The sequence below is a fragment of the Oryctolagus cuniculus genome, chromosome 1 (assembly GCF_964237555.1).
Source record: "Oryctolagus cuniculus chromosome 1, mOryCun1.1, whole genome shotgun sequence".
Taxonomy (NCBI): Eukaryota; Metazoa; Chordata; class Mammalia; order Lagomorpha; family Leporidae; genus Oryctolagus; species Oryctolagus cuniculus.
In genome coordinates this window covers 219698744-219725645 of record NC_091432.1, presented here as the reverse complement: position 1 = coordinate 219725645, position 26902 = coordinate 219698744, and the positions used below count along the sequence as shown (strand labels likewise).

Here is a 26902-nt window from a genome sequence, read left to right as displayed (position 1 = left end):
ATGGCACTCCCTAAACACCACACACTATCTTTGTTACTCAAGGAACAATCAATGTACTTACTAAGAGTTAATTACATGCTTATTCGCACCATAGTAAGAGAAAGTGCACTTTCCCAATCTCCAGAACAACTTGACAGAGCAGGTACTCTCATTATTCCCATGTTACAGATGAAGAAATAGCTTTTAAGAGTTCACAGAGTGAGGAGGTAGTAGATATGAGGTCTGGACTCGGGTTATCTGATTCCAGCTGACCCCAGTTTTGCCAGCAGTGCCCAACTGAACTTTCTGCAATGAAGTTTTCCATATTGCTGTGTCCAGTAGGATAGCCATTAGCCCCATGTGGCTAGGTACTTGAAAACAGTTATCACAATTTAGGAATTGGAGTTTAAATTTTATTTAATTTTAACAGATCTAAATGGAAACAATCACATGTAGCGAGGGTCTATTGTGTTGGACAATGGTGCCCTAGCCTGCTGGACTATATACAAGACACCAATACATCAGGCTCTACTCATGTACACACTGTAAGCTCTGAGCCCTTTAATACAGGGTTCTGAGTCTTCCTTCACAGCCCATAGTAGGTACTCATTAAATATTTTAAAAATGAATAGTGCTTATAAGTGTTCCCCTTGATTACTTGAGTGATAGACTTGCCATGGTCCTAAAGCCACTGCATGAACTGTGAAAATCCCAGAATCCCTATGGACTTCTACTGCCTTAGCTATAAAATGAGAGACATTCAAAGGAAATGAAATCAGTACATGAAAGTATATGAAAATCAGACGCCATGTTTACTGCAGCTCAGTTTACAATAGCTAAGATATGGAATCAACCCAGATGTTCATTAACTGATGACTGGACAAAGAGTACTATTCAGCCATAAAAAAGAATGAAACCCTGTCTATTGTGACAAATTGCATGCAAGTAGAAACCATCATACTTAGTGAAATAAGCCAGTCCCAAAAAGACAAACACCATATGTTTTCCTTGATCTGTAGTAATGAAAAGAGTAGTAAAAACGTAATGTATAGGAGTGAAACTGACATTTTGAGATTCAATGATTGTTTAAAGTCCTTTTCTCTACTGTTGAGGAACAGTGTTTTTTCTTCTTACTATTTGTTGAACTCTTCACTTAGAGTAGGGTTAATCTTGTGAGTATAAAGTAAACAACAAGTAGATCATTGTAAAAATTAAGAGAGGGAGTAAGAGAGGAAGGAGGAGGAAGGGTGGGAGTGTGGGTGGGAGGGAGGGTAAGGGTGAGAAATATCACTATGTTCCTAAATCTGCATATATGAATTACATGAAATTTGTTTATGTTAAATAAAAACCATTAAAAATGAGGGACATTGACTTTACATTTCAGTGGGAATATTTTGATGAAGATGGTCTTACCTGTGTGGAGAGTCGGGATCAAAGCAAGTCTTAGTGACATCAGTGATTTCTGGGTCGCAGCACTCTCCACCATCAAAGTTGAACCATTCATAATTGCAGTCCATGTCGCACACACCATTCTGTTGATTCTTCATGAAGCTGGGGTGGTGCAGGTGGCGGCAGTCCCCGCCGTCATAACCCGTCAGTGTGTGGTTGCACTCAGGGTCACAGTTCTCATCCCCAATCTTGCTGATGTCACAGTTGGCCAGGATGAGGCGGTGGCGCAGGGAGGAGTTTCTCACCTCCAGCACCTCCAGCTCCCAGGAAATGTTGTAGTGCTTGAAGGCCTCAGCCAGCTGCTGGTGCTGGAAGTCCACCTGCTGGCGGCTCACTGTTGGGTTCTCATGGTTATCATCACAGAGGTTGACCACGCGGTAGCGTACCACCTTGGGCCGGCGGAAATTCGGAAGCTGGTTATAGTTTGCAATGACCTCTGCTTTGTCACATAGGGTCTGTCCACACAGAGGGGGCTCCAAATTTGTGTCCAGCAGGACACCATGGGCATTGCTGATTTCCACATGGGGGCTTTTGCCATCCTTCATGGGGGACCAGGTGCGTTTCACATTGTCCCAGTTCTCCTGGAGGAGGAGCTCAGGTGGAGGAGTGTGGAAGCCATGGGATTCCATGTCTGACAGTATCTCCCTCTGAGTTCTGGCCACCTTCCATAGACTGAAGTGCTCGATGTAGCCCCGGTAGTTGTGACTTAGAGCACTGCCCCCCAACATGAGCACTTTGCACTTCTGGGTCAGGGGGCTGAAGATGCCACCCACCTGCTCCCCCGAGGTTGCCACCTGGGCACCATTCACATAGAGCTTCATCAGCCGCCCATCATAGGTAGCAGCTAGGAATGCCCACTGTCCTGGCACATAGCTGCGATGGGCACTGATGGTGGTCACTTGCCGAGCCCGGTCTGTCTTCAAGGAGAAAAAGTAGCGTGGATCTCTGTTGCCTTGGTCACTGACGGTGTGAATGCCCATGACCCATCCTCGGTCACGCGAGGTATAAGAACATTTGTCATACAGCCCTATGTGACCCCAAAAGAGAAAAATGAATGAATAAAGGATGGAAGAAGATGGAGTTAAGTAATTTTACTCTGATAAAATTTGTATCAGGATGTTCTAGACTAGTGGTTTTCAAACTGCTCTGTGGAATCCCAACAGTTACCAATGGTGCCTCTGGGACCACCCCAAGGGCAAGGCAAAGGCTCAAGGAATTGGCAGGACCATTGTTGGTAGGGATTGTAACATTCTCACCACCACATTAATCCAAGTACTTTGACCTTTATTGATTTGGAATATGGAGCACACAAAAAGAGATTCTCTGGGATAGCACCTCACCTAAAGAAAATGTAATAAGAACAGCAGTAATAATAAAGACATGAAAACTAGTGGATGAGGAAGAAGGCTTTCTAATTAAGAGCGTATTTGAGGGGCTGGTGCTGTGGCACAGTGGGTAAAGCCACCGCCTGCAGTGCTGGCATCCCATATGCGCACCAGTTCGAGTCCCAGCTGCTCTACTGCCAGTCCAGCTGCCTGCTGTGGCCTGGGATAGATAGCCCAAGTCCTTAGGCCCCTGCAATGTGCACCCCTGGAGCTGTGCTCCAGACTCTTGGCTTCGGATCGGCCTAGCTTCAGCCATTGCAGCCATTTGGGAAGAGAACCAGCAGATGGAAGACCTCTTTCTCTCTCTGCCTCGGCCTCTGTAATTCTGCCTTTCAAATAAATAAATAAATCTTTTTATTTTAAAAAGAGTGTATTTGCCTTTGGTTGAACTCTTTAATTAACACACAATTATTCTTAGGTGTTTAAATTTAACTGAAAAGTGATCCCTGTTAAATGTAAGAGTGGGAATAAGAGAGGGAGGAGAAGCACAGTTTGGCCCATGCTCACTTGGATTTACCCTTAATGGTCGAACTAGAAACATCCAGGGGATTCCAAATTAATCCCATCAAGGTGGCATGTACCAATGCCATCTTACTAGTCAAAGTAATCAGTTTCAGTTCATAATTGATCATAAAGGTAGGATTAAGTGTCAAAGGGATAACATAACTAAGACTAGTGTCTGCTAATAATAACTGATAGAATTAAGAAGCAAGGGCCAGCGCCGTGGCTCACTTGGTTAATCCTCCGCCTGCGGTGCCGGCATCCCATATGGGCACCAAGTTCTAGTCCCAGTTGCTCCTCTTCCAGTGCAGCTCTCTGCTGTGGACTGGGAGGGCAATGGAGGATGGCCCAGGTGCTTGGGCCCCTGCACTTGCATGGGAGACCAAGGAGAAGAACCTGGCTCCTGGCTTCGGATCAGTGCAGCACCGGCCGTAGCCACCATTTGGGGAATGAACCAATGGGAGGAAGACTTTTCTCTCTGTCTCTCTCTCTCTCTCACTGTCTATAACCCTACCTGTCAAATAAAAAAAAAAATTAAAAAGGAGAGAACAGGGGCCGGTGCTGTGGTGCAGCAGGTTAAGGCCCTGGCCTGAAGCGCTGGCATCTCATATGGGCACTGGTTCTAGTCCCAGCTGCTACACTTCCAATCCAGCTCTCTGCTATGGCCTGGGAAAGCTGTAGAAGATGGTCCAAGTCCTTGGGCCCCTGCACCCATGTGGGAGACCAGGAAAAAGCTCCTGGCCCCTGGCTTTAGATCTGCACAGCTCCGGCCATTGAGGCCAATTGGGGAGTGAATCAATGGATGGAAGACCCCCCACCCCCCCCCCGGCCTCTCCTCTCTGTAAAAAAAAAAAAAAAAAAGAAAAAAAAAGAAAAGAAAAGAAAAGAATAATCCAATATGGGAAGCGGGATACACAGCAGACTCAGAGTATGGCAGATGCCCTAAACAGCACTCTGGCCTCAGAATCAACCCTTAAGGCATTTGGATCCTGCTAAAAAGCCCATGAGAGTTTCTCAGGCATGGAAAGCCAAGACACTGTGGCAAAAAAAAATGACCTAAATGAAAGATCTCTGTGAGCGAGATCCCAGCAGAAAGAACAGACCATCGAAGAAGGAGGTACCTTTCTCTGAAGGGAGGAGAGAACTTCCACTTTGACTATGGCCTTGTCTAAATAAGGTCAGAGTCTGTGAACTCAAGAGGCTTCCATAGTCTTGGCAGCTCATGAGAAGAGCCTTGGGTTATTACTGATGTCATAAATAAGAGTGGCAATTGTTAAATCAACAATGGGAGTCACTGTACACTTGCTCCCCATGTAGGACCTCCATCCTTAATGTGTTGTACTATGTGAATAAACAGTGGGGCTGGTACTCAAAGAGTACTTTATACTTTGTGTATCTGTGTGGATGCAAACTGTTGAAATCTTTACTTAGTATATACCAAGTTGATCTTCTGTATATAAAGATAATTTAAAATGAATCTTGATGAAGAGTGGGATGGAAGAAGGAGTGGGAGATGGGATGGTTGTGGGTGGGAGGAAGGTTATAGGAGGAAAAGCTGCTATAATCTGAAAGTTCTAATTTCGAGATTTATATTTATTAAATAAAAGTTTTTTTTTTAAAAGAGTGTATTTGAAGTGTAGGTTTATCTGGGAGCTGAAAGGAGAAACAGTAGGAGAGAACAACAACAAATGGAAGATGTTCATGTAAAGGGCAATTCCCTATTATAGCTAACATATCACTAAGTGTCTATCTGTCATGAACAGTTATTAAGTGGTCTGTGGTGTTGAATTGCCTAGAAAAACTGACCTAGAAAAATGAGAGTCAAGGAATGAAAAGTTAGTCCTTCTGTCTCTTACAGGAACCTTGGCTGGCCCGGATATGGAATGGCAGATATGCTTCATTGCCATGCTGGAAAAGTTTTCGAAGGTCATTATGTCCAATTCCTTCATTTAGCAGGTGAGTCTGAGAGAATTGAAGGCATTTGTCATGTTACATAGCTACTGGTAAATATACAAGGAGCCAATTCATTTTGTCTCCTTTAACATGAAATGTCTAACAAGGAGACTTCAAAAGTTCATGAAAAATCAAATTAAGAGATAAGTTTATTTTGGCACAAAAATTTTGAAATCCATACATTTTTTCATAATATGTATTTTCATAGTATGCATTATGCATATTTATAAAACATGTGCCTTCTTAATATAAAAATGTTAGGGATTCCTGCATAATTGTTAATAATAATAAACAAAATCTACCAAACTTCCATGTCAGACCATGAAGTATGCTACAGTCTGTACCTGCATTAACTCAGTTAATCCACATTACACTCCATGATGCTGATACAAGGGGTCTTCAGAAAGTTCATAAAAATGTGTATTATGAAATATCTATATATTTCATTTTATGTTACCAGAATAAATATATCCTTTTAAATATTTATTTATTTATTTAAAAGGCAGTGACAGAGAGAAATAGAGACAGAGACCGAGATCTTCCATTCACTGGTTCACTCCACAAATTGCTGCAACAACCTTATCTGGACCAGGCTGAAGCCAGAAGCCAGGAGCTCCATCCTAGTCTCCCAAGTGGCTTATAGGGACCCAACATAGGTTGCCTTTTCAGGTGCATTAGCAGGAAGCTAGATCAGAAGCAGAGTAGCTGGGACTTGAACCAGCACTCTGATATGATATTGCTGTTATTGCAAGCAGTGTCCTAACCTGCTGCACTACAATGCCAACCCTAAACTTAATCTTTCAATTCCATTTTTCCATGAACTTTTTCAAGTACCCTTGCATTAAGTTTCTTATTTAATTGAGGAAGATATGGAAATTAAAAGAGTTGAAAAGACAAGCTCAAGGTCAACTGGTTGGACAGTGGATCCTAGATCAACCATCCCCTGAGGTTCACTGTCCTGTACACTAATTTACAGCACTTTCCTGTCTCTAACCAAAATCTAGATCTAGAGCACACCATCTACCTGGGACGCAGGAGGTGGGGAGGCATAGTGTCACAAGTTTTAGTTCACTGTTTGGGGAATTCCAAGCCAGGCATCTCTAGATTTACTCTGAGAACTTCAGAAAGTAGCTTAGTGGATCCTCTCTGGATCTCATTATCTTCCTACTCATCAATTCATATTCTCTAGCCTTTCTGGAATATATCCAGTGTCCTTGGCATAGAATAAATTCTTGGGTGGGGAAAAAGACTTTCTAATTAAAAGTATATTTTAAGAGTTAATGATGTATGAGGCCAGGTGGGAGGAAAAAGTGGGAGAGACAAGAATGAATAAAAGATGATAATTTAGAAGGACAGTCCCTACTCTGAGCTGGAGAATCACTGCGGTCACCGTAACTCTGAGCATGCATCTATCATTAGTGCTCATTAAATGAGCATGGAGAGCTTCCAGCAAAATCAACAGAAGAGCTTCACACAGTCTACTTGTTTGTGGGCACTGGGACCTGAAAATTTATGTAAATATCTCTGTTCACAGCTGATGTGGCCAGCAGTATTGGCCAAACATCTGAAGCTTACCTACACCTCTCTTCCTACTCTGTGCCAAACAGTTTTTCAGGTAATTACCAGAATCTCCTTACAGTGCCATCCTATCCTACTCTTAGAGTCTAGGTGACCTTAGCAAAACATCAACTACTCCTTTGGGTCTTGGTTCCCAATCTGGTGAAGCAGGGAACTAGATGACATTGCCCATGATAAATTCAGTCCAAGTCTGATTTTCTTTATTCCAGGTTCCCAATGACACACACACAAGATATCTTTTCCAAGAAGCTCCTATGAGTAGTGATCATTCTCTTGTATGACATTGTTTTACTTTTAGGAGACTTGGCATTGACTCTCTGGTTTTGTAGTTGCTTGTGTCCTTGTCTTTATCTCCTCTCAATTATGAGCCACAACCTGCATCCTGGACATCTCTGTAACTGAACCAGCACCTTACTACAGCTCACACTTAGTGTCTCATGAATGTGCACAGGAATGATGATAAATAGAGCAGAGGGAGAGAAAAGGTAGAGACTTTGAGGATAAACAGAATGAAAGCTTTTAATTTATGTCTGTGACTAAAAGACAGAAAGATTTAGAGAATAGAATGTATTCTTGGTAGGGTAGAAACAGAAGGATCTTTGAACTTGGAGTAGTAGTCTGCTTTGACAGCAATTACTAGCAGTATATTTGGGGTGAATCACTTCACCTCAGGGAACCTGAATTCCCTGCTCTCTGTCTCTCTTTAAATATGTTGTCATACTTAAAAGATCTAGAGGATATAGCATCCTCCATGTACAATGGCTATCCAAATGGGAGTTCATTTGTACAATGCCAGAGGGCCCAGGAGTCATGTCAAGGATGAAAAGTAGGAAATGACTGAAAACAATATACAGAAAAGCCACAGAGAGAAGGTACCCTGAAGGCATCTTGCCTAATGTATCAAGAGTTAGTAGGATGAAGGCTCAAAAAAAACACAAGCCATCCTCAAACCCGCTTGCAAATGCTGCTTAGAAATCATAACTCCTTGTCAGCTTAGATATTAAGAGACTACAGATTAAAAGCTGCCACCCCATTGGGTCCCTGCAAAGCCAAATATCTGACTCCAGATTTCATGAGTTGCCAGAGACTGGTGAAGCAGGGAACTGGATGACATTGCCCATGATAAATTCAGTCCAAGTCTGATTTTCTTTATTACATATCTTTCAGTGCCTATTATAAGAATTACCAGAGTGAAAGCTCCTGGAACCACCATATCCCTGCTTGCTCCATCTCTTCTTAGCGCTTCTTCTCTCCCCCACTCCATCTAGTTCTTTCACCCATAAAAAAGAAAATGATGGGTCTTCTAATGAGAAAATTAACATCTGAAACAAGATCCTTTTACCTCTCACTTTTTCTCTCTCCTGACCTGCAGGTTTTATTTTGCCAGGGGCTCCCAGTCTTTGGTTTTCCTGTTGCCTTTGGAAGGCAGCTGGCCTTGGTTAGCAAGGTAAGATGTTTACACAACTGCAGGATGCTTTCAGATCTGAACTTTCCTGGGGCTGGGGACCCTGGCTCAGGCCACCTCTGTTTGCAGTTGAGAGAGAAGGGGGAAGGAATGAGAAAGCCCCAGACCCTGCAACATACTGCTAAGGAATAAGGGGTGTCTCAGCCACAGGAGGCAGAAGGGAAGGGCAAAGAGAAAGTTTTCAGTGGAACCAAGAGGAAACACATGAAGGGAAATGAGAACCTTGAAGCAGTGGCTTTAGAAGTTCAGAGGGAAATGTTTACCTGGAGAGTAAGTGGCAAAAGGAAATTCTGAGCTTCAGTAGGAATGGGGGAGCAGAGTGCTTGGTGATGGGGTTTATTTCTGTCTAAAAATAACTTAACAGTAATCACACTCCAGGGGCTTGGAGGGTAAGAACCCCTGTGCCACCATCCCAGAACCGGGATTTGGCACCAGAGATCTGAGCATGGCTTGCCAGGCAACTTTGCCAGGGACAAGTCACACCACCCCCTTTCGTGTTACTGAGTCTCATTTCCCTTCTCTGTAAAAGGAAAGGTCTGGATAAAATGATCCCCTGATAGAATTTAAAAGCTCTTTTGTTCACTGTTAGAATGGTTCCTTGTAAATAGAAGGTTCCCAAAAAACATGTGTTGATTTGAACCGGATGCCTTATGTCATTCACAATTTCTGCATGCTTGGGTTCTTTCTGCTCTGGTTCTTGACACACAGGACACAGAACAGTATTCTCCAGAGGACACAAGAGTACCCTCACACCTCCGCACTGCCCTTCCTCACAGTTCCTCAGCACGACAGACACAGGAAAAGAAAACAGTACAAGTTAGTCTGAAGTCTGCACCATCTGCGTGGAACTAGAGGATGATCCAAGGGACACCTCCCTGTATGGCAGGAGGGAAGGCCGCAAGCAATTCTGCACACAATCTACATATAAATTACATATATCTGTCTCAATGCTATAAAATATAGAGTTAGACAATGAAGGTGCAAGAGCCCTATGGTTGGCCACTGAGGTGTGCAGCACTGCTCAGGGAGAGTGGTTGAGGGTGTCTTCCTGCAGCAAAGGTTTGATGTAAAAAGGGTTTCAGAGGCCCCCAGAGGCTTCATAATTATTTACACGCATTGTCTAATCTCATCTACCCATTCACTCTCACCACAAAGAGGAAGAACAACCACGAGGGAGGAAGAACAGCCTTGAGAGAGAAAAGAACAAAGGCAGAAGGCAGGTAGGGATGCTCTGAAAATCCCGGCCAGAGCTGTGGGGGAGAAAACTCTGGGTTTGGGGGGTTACTTTCAATGTGCCAACCTTGGGCCAGTGTTGTGGTACAGTGAGTTATGCCACCCCCTGCTACATCAGCATACTATATCAGAATGCAAGTTTGAGTTCTAACTGTCCCCCTGGGAAGGCAATGGAAGATGGCCCTAGCGCTTGAGCCCCTGCCACCCATGTGAGACTAGGATGGAGTTTCAGGCTCCTGGCTTCTGCCTGGTCCACCCTGGCTGCTGTGACCATTTGGGGAGTGAACCAGTAGATATATTTCTTTGTCTTTCTGTCTCTCCCTCTCTATCATGCTGCCTAGCAAGCAAGTAAAAAAAAAATATTTTAAAATAGAAAAAGGCACTAGCCCCAGAAGGCATGGCAACCAGGCATGACAAATCTTCCTCTTATAGTACTCATCATACTTGTTTCTGTCCAAACACTCTTCACTCAAATAATTACTTATTCAATGTCTGTGTTTCCTTCATCTGTGTCTATTTTGTTAATTTATAAATGCTCAATATCCAGCATGGTGCCTGCTATATTGTAGGTGTTCCACAGAGTTTGTCATTGAAAAAGAAAAATAAAGGAAGAAAAGGATGGGGGACACTTCCCTATATTTGCTGTCTCTGTCAGAGCGTGCTATCCTTTATTTAGTACTTACTGAATACCATGCACGGTATTCTCAATATGGTAGTTCTCTCAGTCTTCACAAGGGAGCTATCAGCATTATCTATTTGTCAGAGTAAACTGAGGTTCAGGAAGGAGCAGTGGCTAAATAAGCCATTCTCAAAAAGACAAATATCATTTTCTCTGAAATGTGGAAGTTAATATAGAAGACAGGAGATGTATAGGAATGAAACAAACATCTTGTGATATCATTGTCATTTTAACCCTTGTTTATACTCCTTTAGACCTGTGGTCTTCCTACTTTTTACTTGGTGAATATTAGGGTTAGTGATGAACTAAACCTATGATTACAGAATGGATTAAAATTATGTCTTTGCAAAAATTAATGAAAAGAAAAGCAGGGAGGGAAGAAGGGATTTGGGAGAGAGGGGGAAGTATAGTTATCTTCTTAGATCTGTACCTATGAAATAAGTGAAATCTTTTCTCTTTACATTAATAAAAAAAGAACTCAGAGCTGTAGGATTTATGCTCATGTCCTTAGTTTTGTCACTTCTTAAGGTGCCAAGTACCAAACATTTTATTGTAGGCTGTTTAAAGTTATGACACTCTCCAGAAATATTTCTGTAAGTCTTATAGCACCAATACAAGCAAACTGAATTAAATTACAGTCTAGGAGGCAGCTTCCCATGCTATTCTCCTGTCTAGGACTTAAACATTGAAAAACAGGCTGTGGTGTAGTGGATTTCCACCTGAAAACTGGCACTGGCATTCATATGGGCACTAGTGCTCCAATGCTGATCCAGCTCCCTGCTGATGGCCTGGGAAACCAGCAGAACATGGCCCAAATCCTTGGGCCCTGCACCCATGTGAGAGATCTGGAAGAATCTCCTGACTCCTAGCTTTTGGATAGGCCCAGCTCTAGCTATTGTGGCCATTTGGAGTGAACCAGCGGATGGAAGATTCTCTCTCTCTCTCCCCCTCCTTCCCTCCTTCCCTCACTTCCTCCCTCCCTCCCTCTCTCTGTCTCTCTGTAACTCTGCCTCTCAAATAAATTGCCTAACCTGTTTTAACAGGCACACTGTAGTCCACAAGAACCTCAGGTTGTCTTGTGCCTCACTGTCTATCTAGAGTTTAGAATGGCTTCCCAAGCTCTCCCTTCAGCACCTACACTTACATCCCTAGCTTCTGAGCCTGTTGGTTTCTGATCCCGGTTTGTTCCAACTTTCAGTGTTTGTACTAATTCCCCTGCCCCTGACTCCAAGATTACTGTCATACCCTTGTTTATTCCTCCCTCCCTTTCCATCTGTTGTGTTCTGAATTCTGTCTTTCCAAAATTTCTAGGTTGAAGCTGTAACCCCTGTACCTCAGAACATGACTATATTTGGAAATAGGGCATTTAAAGTAGTGATTAAACTAAAGTGAAGTCATTAGGTGGGTCCAAATCCAATATGGCTGTCGTTACTAGAAGAGAAAATTAGGACACAGATAATGTACAATAGGAGGACCACGTGGAGACTCAGAAAATTTCATCTATAAGCCAAGGAGAGAGACAGCTCTCAGAATAAACCAACTCTTTGGACACTTTGACCATGGACTTCTGGTTGCCAAAATAGTAAAAATTAAGTAAATAAGTAGATTCATGCCATTAATTCCACCCAGACTGAAGTCCTTTCTTATGGCAACCCTGACAACTATTACACAACCATTCAACAAATTTTTGAAGCTTCCTCACTGAAATTCTCTAAAATCTATCCCATCTTCCAATGCCTTGTTCCCCAGTTAGAATCATTCACTTGAAATGATACAGTGTTTCCACTGACTCAATTCTTATTATGAGCATAGCAAGGTATATTAACTAGGAGGATATGAAATCTGGTGTCAGTGTCACCACATACAGGAAACATTCCCTACCGGGCAGGAGTACTTCTGTGTTTCCATGTGAATGCACCTTTATGAAGCACTTATTGATATCAAGCACTAAGGTAGCTGCTTCCATCCAAAGTGTCTCATGTAATCCTCACAGCAACCAGGCACAATTACAGATGAGAAAACTCGTAATGCAGAAAAGTAAGGTCCTTTTTCCAAGGTCACACAACACTAACTATTAGAAAGAACTGGACTTCAAGTCTTCTGATTTTAGATTCAATTCCTCCACAGCTGACAGAAGCCCCAACCATGTCTCCATCGTGTAGACTTTTTTCCTAGGATGTTGTCTTAGGATGGTTTTAACTCAATACAAAATTAGCTCTGAAATCATCACTGACTAAGGAGGAGGATTAGCAATGGATGACAATTTATATCTATTTTCTATTAGTGTTTGTTTTCTCTCATTGGGAGAGTGGATATAGGAGGAAGCTGTACCCAGATAGTTCTGTCTTTTAAAAATTTAAATAATGATAACAATAAAAAGGTTTTGAAAGCCTGAGGAAACCACAATACTAAGTTTCATCTGTTTGACCCCAGAGGCAGAGCTCAACCCCAGAATGCTTTCTTTCAACTGGAGAAGCCGTCAAGCCATAGTCAAGTTGCTCATGTCCAGCTCTGCTGCTGCTGTGCTATGGGCCACTGGATAAATAGCTTCCCTCTCTGTTCTTCCTCACTCCCCCTCCCTGTAAAATGGGGGAGTCCTATCAGGCAGTAAAGGAAGCCCCTTCCATTTCAAACTCTGTGACTCTAGGATTGTGGCTTATTACATATCCCAGCCTTGGTTCCCACTGCAGGACACATAAGGTCATGAATGGGAGGGGGGTGGTGGTGCAGGGAGGAAGGCAGTTTCAGGTCTTCCAACTGAAGAATGCCTACTAGCTGTGGGGCATCAGCCAGCAAAGTATAAGTAGAGGTGAGAGGATACGGGGATGAAAGGGGCGAATTTAGGTCAACAGTCTAGTTTCTTTCGGAAGGCTAAAAGAATTAAAAGCTAAAGGTTGAAGCTAGTCCCTTTTCTGTTTTGTTTTGTTTTCTCTTCCATGATTTAATCGCTGGTATCAAAGCCACAGAGGAATGCTTGAGAGAGCAATCCTATGGAAAGCTTTTATCTGTCCAGAGGAGAGTGATTAAAACAGACAGATTTGGGTTAAGTACACCCATGGTCCCTGCACTTGGTGCAGTCGGGGGGGAGACCCACCAAAATGACCTGGAGGACTCCACAGCACCCGGCATTCAGAGGAAGGCTGGGATGTCACTGAGGAGGGCTCCTAAGGGAAGGTCCCTCAGCATCTTTATCCTTGTAGGCCCACCCTGGCTCAAAGGATCCCCTCAGGCCCAGTGGGAGCTGAAGGCTAAAAGTCAATCACAGTGACTGGAGGGTCAATCCAAGTTGTACTGAATTCCAGAGAGCCCTGTCTCCTACAAGAGAGGAAAGGGCATCAGAGGTAACCACGTTGGGCACTTCACAGGGCCAAGGTGATCTTAAGTGTTTCATATATGTTAGGCATACAGGTGTAGAGGCAAGACCAGATTTCCCTTTGTAAGGCTGTATGGAGCAGTAGAATGAGCATCCAAACTGGCAACTGTGTCTGCTCTTCTGTCTCTTTCCTTGCCAAGAACTCTTTTTTTTTTTAATTATTTATTTATTTATTTATTTATTTATTTATTTTTTGACAGGCAGAGTGGACAGTGAGAGAGAGACAGAGAGGAAGGTCTTCCTTTTGCCATTGGTTCACCCTCCAGTGGCCGGCGCGGCCAGTGTGCTGCGGCCGGCGCATCGCGCTGATCCGATAGCAGGAGCCAGGTGCTTTTCCTGGTCTCCCATGGGGTGCAGGGCCCAAGCACTTGGGCCATCCTCCACTGCACTCCCTGGCCACAGCAGAGAGCTGGCCTGGAAGAGGGGCAACCGGGACAGAATCTGGCGCCCCGACTGGGACTAGAACCCGCAAGGTGGAGGATTAGCCTAGTGAGCCGCAGAGCCGGCCGCCAAGAACTCTTATCTGAAAGCCCCCTGACTCCAATAGTCTCACATTCTTATTTTACTTTACTAGCTGTGTGGCCTCTGGCAATTTAACTCACCTCTCTGAACCTCATTTTTCTCCATGTGTACTCTAGGGATGAAAAAACCTTATCTTATATATGACATAGAGCTCTTTTGAGGGAGAAAGGAGATAAATATGTGCATATTTTCTTGTTAACTATTGGAGGCTATCCAGATGGGAAGCAAATTTGAAAGGATTATGCATAAGGGTTCCTACAATCCAAAACTTTTATTAACACACAGACTTATGTCATGCCTTTGGATGCTCTTGAAAGATGGAGGGGCACCTGTGTTCTCCTCTGGCTCTTGACTCTCCATCCTATGTCCTTTCCTCATATGTAAGTAGCCTGTGTGGACATGGAAAGGTCAGGGTGTTGCAGGTCCACAAATATGAACCCAGATGCTAGCTCCATCATTTCCTAGCTATGTGAGTTGGGAAAGCAAGGGCCTCTCTCCTAGTACTGCTCTTCTCATCTGTAAAGTGGGGATGATGCATCTGCCTCCAACAGTTGTAGTGGGACTCCTGAGATAATGAAGTCCCAGGACTTGGCAAGTGTTCACTAGCAACGTAACAAGTGTTAAAAGACACTGACTGTTCAGACAGGTCTGTTTTGAACCCTGCTTTGCTACATGGTTGCTGCTTTGCCTTGGGCAAATTCTCTTCAACCTCTTTGACACTTTCCTTACATGTAAGCTGATGATAACAAGTACTTAGCACATACTGCCTTTTTGATGATCTAGTGAGAGAATACAGACACTCATTTGTATAATTACAATTTTTATTGCCTTTCATTAAAAAACTATCCCTTTCCTCAGAATTGGGATGATGTGTTTTTTCCTTTCTTCTGTGCTGTTAAACTCTATTCTTTCTGGAGATCTACTTTCATTGTTCTTGTCCATACACTGTCAATGAAATTGCTGCACACAAGAGAGAGATGATAAAGAGAATTGTTTTTATAGCACAAATTGGATCCCAGCGAACCAAGGGGTGCTGATATTGTATCTATCCTGAAGGAGAAGCCCTACCTTTGTCATTTTGATGACTTAGGGACCTATGAGCTTCTCTTTTCAGCCACTACACAAATCTCAGAGTCAAAGACCACTTCCCAGGAAATTGTCAAAGATTCCAACATTCTGTAGTCTCCACAGCCTTCAAATAGCCCCTAAGCCATTCCCCTTCACCTTCATGGAGTCAGGCATGGAAGTTCCCTCAATGCTCATTTAGTCATCCCTTTAACACCTAACTTCATGTTTGAACCATCACAACATCTCAACCAGTGACTGATTACACCTGCAGAATCAGAGAATCCATCCCTGCGAGAAGATACTTTGAGCATTTCTCAGTGCTCTCTTAAATAAATCATTTTTCTTTCCTTTCTACCCAGTGACCCAGGAGCTGATTTCTGGAATCCTTAGAAAGATGCTGTGCCCCTTTACCCAAAACAGCCCTCGAGAAGTCTGAGGCTTTTGATGTGTCCTCCTTGATCTCTTACATGCCCCACATTATTGTCCTTAATTCCTGCCCGACTCATGCATCTATCCATCCACTGATTGATTAAATTTTTATGGAGCATCTATTCTATCAGGTTCTGGGTAGACATCCAGGGATTGACCATGACCAAACACAGATTGTACCTTTATTCCATAATGCTAGTGCCAGTCCTCCTGCTCATGCAATATAGATACAATAGGAGTTGATAGCATACAATTAGGAAGATCTATTATCACCATGTCCTCCTCCTCACGCAGTCCCCAGAATTTCTACTTTGATTTGTTCTAATGGCACTCATAGCCACATGAACCTATTGAAAAAAAACATAGCCGCCATTTATGATGTGTCAAGTACAAGGCCAAGAACTTCATATGTGTTATCTTACTAAATTATTACAATTACTCCATGAAATAAGCTATCCTGATTCCATTTTACAGGTGAGGAAATTAAAAGTCAGAGAGTTGCAGTGACTTGGCAAAGATCAGCAGATTTGTAATAATACAAGTGGGATTAGACCTGACTCTGAATCTAAAGTGAAGATTTCACCAATGCCATACATTTTCCCAGGAAATATAAGCCAGGGTTCTTTTTAAGTTAGTTGACTATTTCTTCAAATAGTTCATCATAAAATTTCTCCAATACTGATTGTATGCTGTTGCTTATAACAACATAGAAGCGTCTTAGCTTTCCCTGAAATTTTAAAGTGTACAAACCATCTTAATTGTTTCATTTACTTCTCCCAACAATCTTTAAATGAGGAAAAAGAGGGGTGATGATTTTGTTCACACAAAGGGGGCAAACTGAGGCTTCACAATGGACATTGACTTGGCCAATTTCACCTAGTTTGTGAGCGATAAAGGAAAGAAGAAAGAAAGGGGAGCTTCCATTCCTGATGCTCCTACACTGGTCTAAGTACGATCATTGTTTTGTAAAAGCCATTATCATAGGATCGGAAGGACCCAGAGGGCAAGGAACATTTTTGATATCTCTAGGGTTAGCACAATAACCGGTAAGTAAAAAGCACTGATTAATGTTGATGAAATACTTATATACACATAAGTATGAAAGAGGAAATAAATGAGTGCTTGTGAGGGTATTTGCATGATTGAAAGCACAATGAAGACTCTGGTGCTTAAGACCACGATTTGGGAACAAACACAGCTGTGTTAAGTCTTGGCTCCAAAATAACCTCAACACAGCTCTGGCTAGGAGGTTTGTCTTATTATACCACTCAGGGACTATTTAGCAAGGTGTCTGGTGTAAATAAGCACCCAAGAAATGTACATTATTATGTATGTATGTGACAGCAGGAAATATTAAATGCACATGAGAAGTGCCACAAAAAAGGAGACAGAATTGGAAGAGAAGAAGAAAAAGAAATGAGCTAATAACCTCAGAAGTATATTTTTACATATCCCTTCAGATTCACAGAGATATGTCGATTTGGGGCCACTAACAATAATATTGGTATTCTCAGTACTCCAGAGAGGGAGATAGTGATGGTTCTTTGTATTGCTGGAGAAGGAAAAGAAGTTCCTTGAAATGAGTTTCCCCCTCAGTTTTGTTATAATCAGATCTTGGCTCCTCTTGACAACTCTAATTTTATCCTTGTGAGTAACTGTGTATCTGTGTGTCTACGTGTGAGTTTATGTGTGTGTGCATACATGCTTAGAGTTTCAAAGAATATCTTCTATATCGCTTAACATAATGGCAGCATGTAAGGGGTATACTCAACAAACTTTTAGTGAATGAATGATCTTTTTAGTTATGTGGACACTATAGTATTTGATCCAGAAGTGTACAAGGAGAGGGGCATTTATTTTTCCAAGATGTGCAGGCAAGTTGTGATTTTAAATCTCAGCTCTGCTCCCATGTAACGTGAAACTGGGGCGAGTCACCACACATGTCTGATATTTTCTTTTCTTACTTTGTAAAATGATCATACCATTAACTCACCATAAAGTGTTAGTGATATCATGCATGGGAAAGCATGCCATTGCCACTTGGTATATCCTCATCAACATGCTTGGAACACTCTCCTAACTAACTCATGTCCCCATACTATCATCTCCTTGATACAGACTCTAGCTTCATCTTCCTAAAATGTTGCTTCCCTGTATTTTCCCAAATAGACAAACTTTCCTCTGATGTCCTAAGGGTCAAGGCCAACCCCGACTTTGTATCTCAGACATTGGTTTCAACCTATCCTTCTTTGCACAAATTCTCACTTCGGCTCACACTGTTTCTGGCAGCTGGAAATGGCTTCCTATTGTGGCTGTCTTTCCTCTTTTCTGGCTTTTTAGACCAATATGAATATTATTTCTTCTGATAGAACTTCAGTATTCTTGTCCATAATTTTTGATGGACATCTGCCATCTGTCATCCTCTAAAACAGATGTGGTCTTTGGCCACAGAATCAGCAAAGGAAACTTGGATGTTTCTTGATAGTCTACACAGATAGTTTTGAGGGAAGGGCCTTCACTCTCCTGAGTATTTTTCAGGTCCTGGTACTGTTTTACTGTTTTGGGTTATTTGGTTGCTGATCTGCTTTCTTTTGCATGGAGAATATCACTGTTGACAGTATGATTCACTTTTTTTTTTTTTTGGACAGGCTGAGTGGACAGTGAGAGAGAGAGACAGAGAGAAATGTCTTCCTTTTGCCATTGGTTCACCCTCCAATGGTCACTGCGGCCGGCGCACCGCGGCCGGCGCACTGCACTGATCTGATGGCAGGAGCCAGGTGCTTCTCCTGGTCTCCCATGGGGTGCAGAGCCCAAGTACTTGGGCTATCCTCCACTGCACTCCCTGGCCACAGCAGAGAGCTGGCCTGGAAGAGGGGCAACCGGGACAGAATCTGGCGCCCCGAACGGGACTAGAACCCGGTGTGCTGGCACCGCAAAGTGGAGGATTAGCCTAGTGAGCCGCGGCACTGGCCATGATTCACTTCTAAGATCACCCTCAAACTATCTCCCTTACTCTTCTGAAAGTTTCATGAAGGCAAAGAGCCTGCCTGATGCCACTCTGTATATTGGTCCTACCATATGGTGCCTAGGACATAAGTACTCAATAAACATTTGTTGAGTGGATGAATGAAAAAAAAAATTTATGGGCCTAAGGTTTGTGCAGAAACTTGGTTTGAGAGAATTTGGGGGGTTTCAACTAATCCTTGATGTTCTGAATCAGTACTTGGATGCATAATTGGATGTCCGTTTAACACTGGGTAAGCTCTTTGCATTCTGGCTCTCAATTTTTTTTATCTATACGATGGGAGGTTGGCATTGAATGTTATTTGTGGGTGGTTATGTAGTATAGTTAAACTAACAACAGGAAGTCAGGAAAACACAACTGGGTTGTGCATTGGTATGATGGAGTTATATGATCTTTGGCAATCCATATTCCTTCTCTACTGTCCTTTTTCTCATCCTTGAAAGGAGAATACTATGAAGAAGTAACTTCTAGAAATTTTCTTGACAATGAAGGAAAACATTTCTAAGTTGGAGGTAATAAGACATATAGAATTGACCTTTGGCAAAATATCCCTTTTCATCCATGTTTGGATTATGACTTTTGTGGGCAATATGCTCTTTTGCCTTCAGGCCTGCCTTCCTTCCCTCCTTCCTCCCTTCTTCCTTCCTTCCTTCCTTCCTTCTTCCTTCTTCCTTCCTTCCTTCCTTCCTTCCTTCCTTCCTTCCTTCCTTCCTTCCTTCCTTCCTATCTAACATCAATCATGATTGCATTGGTATAAAAGCAAATGGAATTATGTGGCTAGAATCATGTTTATGTATAGTATTATTATATTATTTTTTCTTCTGATTTGAAAAAATACTTAACAATTTTAAGGGGCCCTAAAAGAAAAGGAGACCTCACATATTGTGCCCACAGTTCCTAATGGATGAGCCAGGTTGCTTCCATCTCTGGACCTCTGCTTCTCATCTGCCAAAGAACATCAGGAGAGGCCATGAGCACCTGCAGCCAAACTAGGGAGACAAGAGGAAAGAGGATGGTTCCCACATGGGTAAGCCAAGTGATGTAAATTTCATACTTGATGCAGACCCACAGCAAGCTATATAAAAATGCACACCAGACAGTGTGGGCTGAGCTCTGGAGACAAAAGCTCTTCTCTTGGATGAGCCTCATCACCTCATCTTGGCCCACACAGCCAGGGGTGAGCCTTTCAGGGAGAGAGATGGCAAAGGGAGATATAGAAGGACAAGGCCAGACAAGCAGATCGCTACTTTGTAGGGCTGGTGCCATCCAGAATTACTCTCCCAGGAAGAGAGGGCAAGGATAACTGACATTTACCAAGTGTTTACTGGGTGCTAGGCATTGTGCTGAACACTTTGTGTAGACCAGCTCAGGTAGCCCTTGCAATAATTCAATCAGGAAGACATTGTTATTCTTTCCATTTTTAAGATAAAGAAACTGAGACTCAAAGAGCTTGAAACACTAGCCTAAGCTTGAGTAGTTTGTTGGCAAGTGACAGATTTTAGGACCAATCTCAGGCAATAGGACTCCAGGGTACATGTTCTTAACTTCTGAATATGCTGTCCAACCAGGGAAGAACTAATACATGTGGATAAGGGTACTGTTCTTAATTATACATTTTTAAAATGTAATAAAGCAAGTTCTATATTACAGGTACAAGGAAACAGACCTCAGTGGGAGTTTCCCTGGATGAGTCTCAAAGGGCTGAGCCTTGATGAGGTGCAGAATTTGGGTGGGGAAAAGCTGAGCAAAGACTACATCTATGTAGGAGAATGGAATCATGAGCAAAGGTGAGAGCTGTGAAGTCACCTAAAGGTAACTCCAGAGATGAGGAAGATATCTTCTTTTGATGGAATTGAGGTTACACCGAAGATTAGAGGGAATGAAGTAACAATGGCCATCTGAGGCTAGAGCATGAAGGGCCACAAATGACAAACCAAGAGATCTGAAATTTATTCCACAATGATAGGGAATCTTTGGTATTTCTTGAAAATGGGATTCGATGGGGAATGGGGATTATTAGCTGGTGATGACATGGCTTTAGATGAATTTATATGCTCATTAGAACTTCATAAGGTAAATTTTGTTCTTCTAAGTAAAGGATGATAAGTTTAGCTTTGATCCTGATTTCTAGTTGACCTTGATCAAATGTGACCTACCTTCAGTCTCTTGATTAATCCATTTATTCAACTGGGAGAAGATGGAGAGTTGATCTCAAAGTCCCTTTCCAACTTTGGCTGTCTATCATATAAACTTCTTGAAGGGAAGAAAATATATACCTTTTGATTTTACACCTAGTGTTTAGCTTGGAACTTGATACATGCTAGACTCAATAAAAAGTGTTGAATGCATAGAATGGATTGAGTTTTTAACTAAAGACTCTTATGGAATCTTCAGAGTATTTTAAATGGAAAATTTGCAAGTGATGACCACTTGTTAAACAGGAAACACACAAAAAAACACTTCACTAATCCAGACAAACTAATACTGCATTTTTTACTGTAAAAGATGTTCAGGAGGGGGCAGGGTATCTGGCAGAGTGGTTAGGCCATCCCTTGGGATGCCCTTATCTCATCTCAGAATCCCTGGGTTTAATCCCAGCTCTGCTTCTAATTCCAGATTTCAGTTTGCATCCTTGGAGGTGGTGGGCTATGGCCGAAGTAGTTAGATCCCTGCCAAACACATGGGAGACCCAGATTGAGTTTGAGGCCCCTGGTTGTTATCAGCATTTGGGAAATGAACCTGTGGCTAGAAGATTCTCTCTCTCTCAATAAAATAAACAAATAAATAATTATCTCAAAGATGATGAATAATTAAAGACTATGGAATAGAGGAGACTGCTGGGGAGCAGAACAAGGAGGAAGGAGAGATCAAGTGGGAAATTAAACATGAAAGAGCTAGGAGAAAGCAATATGTGTTCTGGGAATATCAACTACTTTAGTCAGAAATTTATTTAAGCCAATGGTTCTTAATCACTGAGGTTTTTGCCCTCTGTGGGACATTTGTCAATGTTTGCATACACTTGTGATCATAACAATAGGGGAGAAGGTGGGGACTGCAAACTAATGTGTAGAGGCCAGTGATGCTGGTAAAGATCCTACAGCACAAAAGAAAAAGTCCATGACAAGGAATTATACATTTTAGCGTGTCAACACTGCAAAGAGTATTATGGTAGGACATCTGTTTGAGGAGCAAGTTGAACATAAGACTAAAAAATTTAGACTTATCTAAAGAGGTTTGTGTTGGAGTGGCTAGTATATCCACCCCAGGGACTGATTCAACAACTTGTATGCTGTTGACCTTGGAAAACTCACAATTTCTCATCAGGAAAACAGAGACACTACTAGTGACTACAGAGGATTGTTATCAGGATTAAAGAATTAATGCATGTAAAAGACTTAGAACAATGCTTGGCACACATTACATGTTAAATACATGAGGCATTATTGCAACTATGGGTAGGTCATAGGGAGCAAAAGTGTCCTCTTGGTTGCTGACAATTCTAGAAAAATGATTTAGAGTTCACGATCATGGTGTGGCTATTACATCTACACAGCTAATATCCCTTCAATCAGCTTCTGCCTTGACACTGCAGACTGAATGTGTTTTGGTTTGTTTTGTTTGCAAGCAATTGTATGAGCTTTGTCTCCTAGATATCCATGAATCCCAGGCCAACATCAGACTGCTTCTCCTGTCTAGGATCCTCATGGTTTTAATGAATAAGTGGAAGGAAACAGAGAAAGCCAGACATGTGCACAGATGGAAAAATGGAAGCCTTCCGCAAAAGCTGCTGCCAATGATACACACTGTTCATGGGGATTCCAAGGACAAAATTGGGGGCATATTTTAGAGGCTTGTTTGAACTACTGATACTGTTCTTTTGGAGCTCTTGTTTGTAAATAGATATTTCTACTGACATTGGGCTTTGTAAGAGTGGACAGAGTGGGGGCTGGGGATGAGGGTTGGAGAAAAATGCAGGTTGTGTCCGAGAGCCTTAGACCATGTGTTTGTTGTTGAGAATACAAAGACCTCACTGTATTAAATGAAAATGCTTGTTTTACAAGGCGAGTGGGAATATGATAGGTACATGTTGAAAATGCTTCAGAAACTGAAACAACCCCATGCCACGAGGACTTCCTGCTACATCATACATCTAGAGGCACACATGGATTGTGAAAGCTCAGCATCACTAAACAAGGACTTTGGGAGGCTGTGGACAAAGAGAGTCCCTGGAGCTGAGTGACTGGCAGTTCTCTTCTCTGTTCCCACCTATGAAGTTTGCCCTTTTCCTAAGAGCAGGGCTCTGTTTCACAATTTCTATTGGTTTTCCACCACCTGCTGATTTAAGGGTAAAAAATGTTATTGATCTAAAATATTACTGTTGATAAAGGAACCACTGGCAGTCTAGATTCAGATTTGGAGAACTACTGGGAATACTTATAATTATATAACAAGGCAGGCAGAGTACTTTATTTTTTTCAAAATAGTTTTCAGCTTCTCAAGTGAGTGTTTTCAAACTGTACTCTTTGAAAGTTCAGGGTTTGGTGGAATGTTTCAGGAGATTTTTACAGAGACTCACAGTGGCATAAAATTAAGAATTTGAGTCTACTAAATCTTACTCTGACCCTAGCATATAACCTGATAAATAGAAGATTAAATGAATTGAAGATGGGTGAAAGAAAGGCTAGAAGGAAAATAAGGCGGAAAAAAGTAAGGGTTGTTAGCTGGATGGATGGATAAAGAGGTGGATTAATGGAAGGGTAGATGCATGCAATGAAGGGTGGAAGGGATGCCTGTCTATATTTGAAATAAACTTGCCTTTATAAAATTTCAGAATAATTCAGAGACCAGATTTGAATAAATAAACTTTTAGACTATATATCTAGGGAACAAAATCTTCCCTCCTAGAAGGGAAAAATTTCTGATTCTATTGACACCAGCAAGGATAGAGATGAAAGAAAGTGTGCCCTTAGTCTGATTTGACAATTCAACATCAACAGTCTTACTTCCACAGACTCCCTATGACAACTCAGCATCAACAATCTCACTTCCACAGACTCCCTGTGACAACTCACCACCAACACCCTCACTTCCACAGACTCCCTGCTACAACTCAACACCAACACCCTCACTTCCACAGACTCTGTGACAACTTGGAATCAACACCCTCACTTCCACAGACTCCCTGTGACAACTTAGTACCAACACTCTTACTTCCACAGACTCCCTGTGACAACTTAGTACCAACACTCTTACTTCCACAGACACCCAGTGGCAACTGAACATCAACACTATCATTTTCACTGACCCCTATGACAACCCAACAGCAACATTCTCAGATCCCTTGTGGCAACTCAACATCAGCACTCACTTTCATAGACTCCCCAAGGCAACTCAGTATCAACACTCTCACTTCCATAGACTTCCTACAGCATTAAGATATTGGAAATTTAAACAGGTTCAGGAACTGAGCTGATATGCCTTCTGCCAGCATGTAAGGACCATTGATCCCTTTAAGAAACTGACAAAAACTTTGGAGTGCATAAAAATTGTGCCACCTCAAGTTTTTACAGAAAATGTCTTAGGGCTCACAAATGTCATAATGTTCCCCTTAACATCCTATTTGTCTGTTGGTGTAAAATATGAGTGCTGTACAGGCCTTTTAGTTGGTAATAGTATTAGTAAGGAAATAAGTAATATTGACCAAAACACTAAAACTTAAATAAAATGTCAATAATCAATTCACATTATGATAATTCTACAGTTGAGGTGCTGCTTCTGGACTCCTGCAATTCATTGTCAGAGTGATTTTTAAAAAATGTATACCAGATCTTATAGCTCCATTGTTTGCAGCTCTTCAAGAACTTCCCAGCAGACCTAGATTAAAATCTAGACTCTATGATTTCAGGTGTCTTTACTCTCAATCTGACAAAGATTTTTCAACATCTTACACATCTGCTCCTTCGATGTGCTGGACTTGCCCTGTGTCATGGTTTATTCACTAGCTCTTCTGGCTGTCTCTTTTTCTTTAACCTCGGTCACTCATCTTTTCACACGACTTTGTCTTTATCCTCTGTCATTTAAGTTTGAGCCTGGCTACACAAGCCAATGTCCTTGTATTCCAGTCATTCTCCATAGCATCCTCTTTTAAATTCTTATAGGACTTACTACAATTAGTATGTAATTCCTTACAACTGTTTATTTATTCATTACCTATTATGAAACTATAAATCCCCATGAGCAGAGGCTCATTCTGTCTTGTTCTTTACTAAATCTAAAAGTGCTGGGTACATGGTATACATTTATTAGTAGATAAAGACTTACAGGGATTTTTTTGGAAGTTTGGTATTATTACTACTTCACTGTGGGAGCCTGAACAAATCTCTTTCCTCTGTGGACTTCAGGTTTCCTAAATGCAAAAGGAGAATTTAAGTACTATCCAATTATAGGATCCAATGATCAGAAATCTTCATGTCTAAGTTCAGAACTGAGTTTAAACCCTGGGACAACATGGCAGAATAGAAGGAATGGTCAAAAAACTGAGCCCTAGTCCTTTTTTGGTCCTAACTTGGGTAGAACCTGAGATCATTTATTTATATTTTTTGGATATCATATTCTCCATCTGTGAACTGAACAGACTGGACTACATAAGCTCTAAATTTACATCATTCATCCATCCAGGTATTGACTCACAAATATTAACTGAACCCTGCAATGTGACAAGCCCCCCAAAAGATGTCTCTGATCATGGAAGATATTATTCTGCCCTCAGATTCTCTGTGGAGATTACTGAACCACAAATGAAGGTTGCAGGAGGAGCATGGATATGTCCCACACAATCACACCGAGTTCTTTAGCAGCTCTTTTCAGTGGTGGGATTGGAAGACTGAGGAAAGACCATGGGGAAAAGATTTAGGGTTAACAGGGATAGTAGACTGGCTAACCAGAAGAAGAGGAGGCATAGTGAGGGGGAAAAGTTAGCAATAATATATGTTTCCTTTTTAAAAAAAATTATTTTATTTATTTGAAAGACAGAGTTACAGAGAGATTAGAGACAGAGAGAGGTCTTCCATCTACTGGTTCACTCCCCGGATGGCTGCAATGGCGAGAGCTGTGCCGATCCGAAGCCAGGAGCCAGGAGCTTCTTCCAGGTCTCCCACATGGATGCAGGGGCCCAAGGACTTGGGCCATCCTTTACTGCTTTCCCAGGCCATAGCAGCGAGCTGGATTGGAAGAGGAGCAGCCGGGACTAGAACCAGCGCCCATATGGGATGCCGGTGCTTCAGGACAGGGCTTTAACCTGCTGCACCACAACGCCGGCCCCTAATACATGTTTCAACACACTATTGATTAGCTCAGGCAAAACAGAGTCATATCTAATAGTCAGTATCATTCATAATGTGTTTGCTTTCACTGTTTGGTCTTTCTTAAGACCCATGTTGTGAACCCTCAAAGCACTTTTTATTCACTGCAATCATTTTTTAAATATTTATTTTATTTATTTGAAAGACAGAGTTAGAGAGAGAGAGAGAGAGAAAGAGAAAGAGAAAGAGAGGTCTTCCATCTACTGGTTCACTTCCTAAATGGTCATAATAGCTGGAGCTGGGCAGATTTGAAGCCAAGAGCCAGAAGGTTCTTCTGGATTTCCCATGTGGGTGCAGGGGCCCAAGATGGGCCATCCTCTGCTGCTTTCCCAGCACATTAGCAGGGAGCTGGATTGGAAGAAGAGCAGCCAGGACTCGAACTAGCGCCCACATGGGATGTCGGCATTTCAGACTGGGGCTTTGACCCACTGTGCCACAGCGCTGGCCCCCACTGCAATCATTTTTAATCACCCTGTCCTCACTCGTATTTAGAGCTATCTCAATCCATTCTTTCACTTAACAAAGCTTACACTAGTACTGTGCTAAATGGTAGGAATAATGCAGAAGTAAAGACTGAAATGGCCCCTGATCCTGAAGGGCTCAGAGGAGAAGCCCAATAGGTATGAAGACAATCAGCAGCATATAATACATGTTATGAGGGTGAACATAAGAAACTATCTGGACTCGATTCAGAGAGTGATGGAATGAATTATCCATTCATTTCCTAGCATCACACTCCTAAGAGCTACTTACATTCAGCATCCACAGCTGAGGCATGAATCTAGCAGTGTGGACTATTCTCCTTTGACTGATGACTATACAGTTAAAATGACATGTATGACTATACACACAAGGAAAGCAGAGCATGCACACCACGTACATATACATGCCATCTACTTCAC

At 42.2% G+C, this 26902-nt stretch overlaps 1 protein-coding gene across 1 annotated transcript in view; it reads right to left on the bottom strand.

The window, feature by feature from the left end:
* Positions 1–26902, bottom strand: part of PAPPA (pappalysin 1) — a 265699-nt gene that overhangs the window by 222747 nt on the left and 16050 nt on the right. The window contains exon 2 of the mRNA XM_051855823.2: positions 1393–2455. Coding sequence (XP_051711783.2) covers positions 1393–2455 — 1063 coding nt within the window. The remainder of the gene's footprint in view (positions 1–1392; positions 2456–26902) is intronic.